Genomic DNA, 1,209 nt, shown 5'->3' on the forward strand with positions numbered 1-1,209 from the left:
ATGGGGCCGTTGTCACCCATTGGGAGCCATCACCCATGGGGACGTTGTCACCCATTGGGACACAACCATCTCCCCCATCAGCCATGGGGACGTTGTCACCCATTGGAACACAACCATCACCCCCATCACCCATGGGGACGTTGTCACCCATGGGGACCCATCAACATCTAGGTCACCTCCCAAGGCAGAGCTTGGTCACAGGGGCCACCTTAGGCCACGGGGCCACTGGAGACCCTGTCACCCAGGGGCCCACATCACCCATGGGGCCACCACGTCACCCACGGAGCCGTGTCACCCACAGGGACCTCACAGTCCATAGGTGCCCCTCAAAGGCCACATCACCCATGGAGCCACCATGTCACCCATGGGGCCACATCACCCATGGGGACCTCACAGTCCATAGATCCCCCCCAAGGCCACGTCACCCATGGGTCTCCTTCCCAGCCACCTCTGGGGCCATCGAGTCCCCAAGCCAACATGGTGGCCACCACAGACATTGTCCCCGTGTGTCCCCTGCCCACCTTCCCCCCTCACCCGTTTGCTGCTCTGGGTGTTGATGAAGGTCAGGTCCTCCATGGTGAGGATGATCTTGTTGGGCCCCTTCATCAACTGGGCCTGCTGGATGCGGCGCCTGCAGGGAGAGGGGCACGGAAGCTTTTGGGGTGCCCCACCACCACCCCTGGGACCCCCAAGGTCCCCCCCTCGAAGCCCACAGCACCCCGTGGGGGAGGGGTGGCACCCACCTGATGAAACAGGCAAAGGCAGCTCCTGCCGCGATGAGGGCGGAGATGAGGGCGAACATGAGGAGGACGAAGGTGGCGTCCACCCCTGCGCCGGGGAGAGGAGGGCGGTGAAGGGGGTGGAATGGCCCAGAGGAGCCACCCATGGTCACCCGTGGCCACCAAGGGTCAGCCATGGTCACCTCTGGTCAGCCACGGCCACCCCTTGTCAGCCATGGCCACCTATGACTGTGTATGTTCATGGAAGCCCACCATGGTCAACTGTGGCCACCAATGGTGAGCCATGGCCACTTCTGGTCACCCGTGGCCACCTCTGGTTACCTGTGGCCACCCTTGGTCACCTGTGGCCAGCCCTGGTCAGCCAAGGCCATCTATGACTGTTCATGGTCATGGAAGCCCACCATGTTCACCCATGGCCACCCACGACTGCTTATGGCCATGGAAGCCCACCAAGGGCACCCATGGGCCA

At 63.0% G+C, this 1,209-nt stretch overlaps 1 protein-coding gene across 1 annotated transcript in view; it reads right to left on the bottom strand.

The window, feature by feature from the left end:
- Window positions 1-1,209, bottom strand: part of LOC104128541 (retinal guanylyl cyclase 2) — a gene marked incomplete at its 3' end in the record, with an annotated part of 8,471 nt that overhangs the window by 1,647 nt on the left and 5,615 nt on the right. The window contains exons 5-6 of the mRNA XM_009641357.1: window positions 744-828; window positions 535-631 (exon numbers count right to left, since the gene is read on the bottom strand). Coding sequence (XP_009639652.1) covers window positions 535-631; window positions 744-828 — 182 coding nt within the window. The remainder of the gene's footprint in view (window positions 1-534; window positions 632-743; window positions 829-1,209) is intronic.

The sequence above is a fragment of the Egretta garzetta genome, unplaced genomic scaffold (assembly GCF_000687185.1).
Source record: "Egretta garzetta isolate BGI_Z169 unplaced genomic scaffold, ASM68718v1 scaffold1056, whole genome shotgun sequence".
NCBI classification, from domain to species: Eukaryota; Metazoa; Chordata; class Aves; order Pelecaniformes; family Ardeidae; genus Egretta; species Egretta garzetta.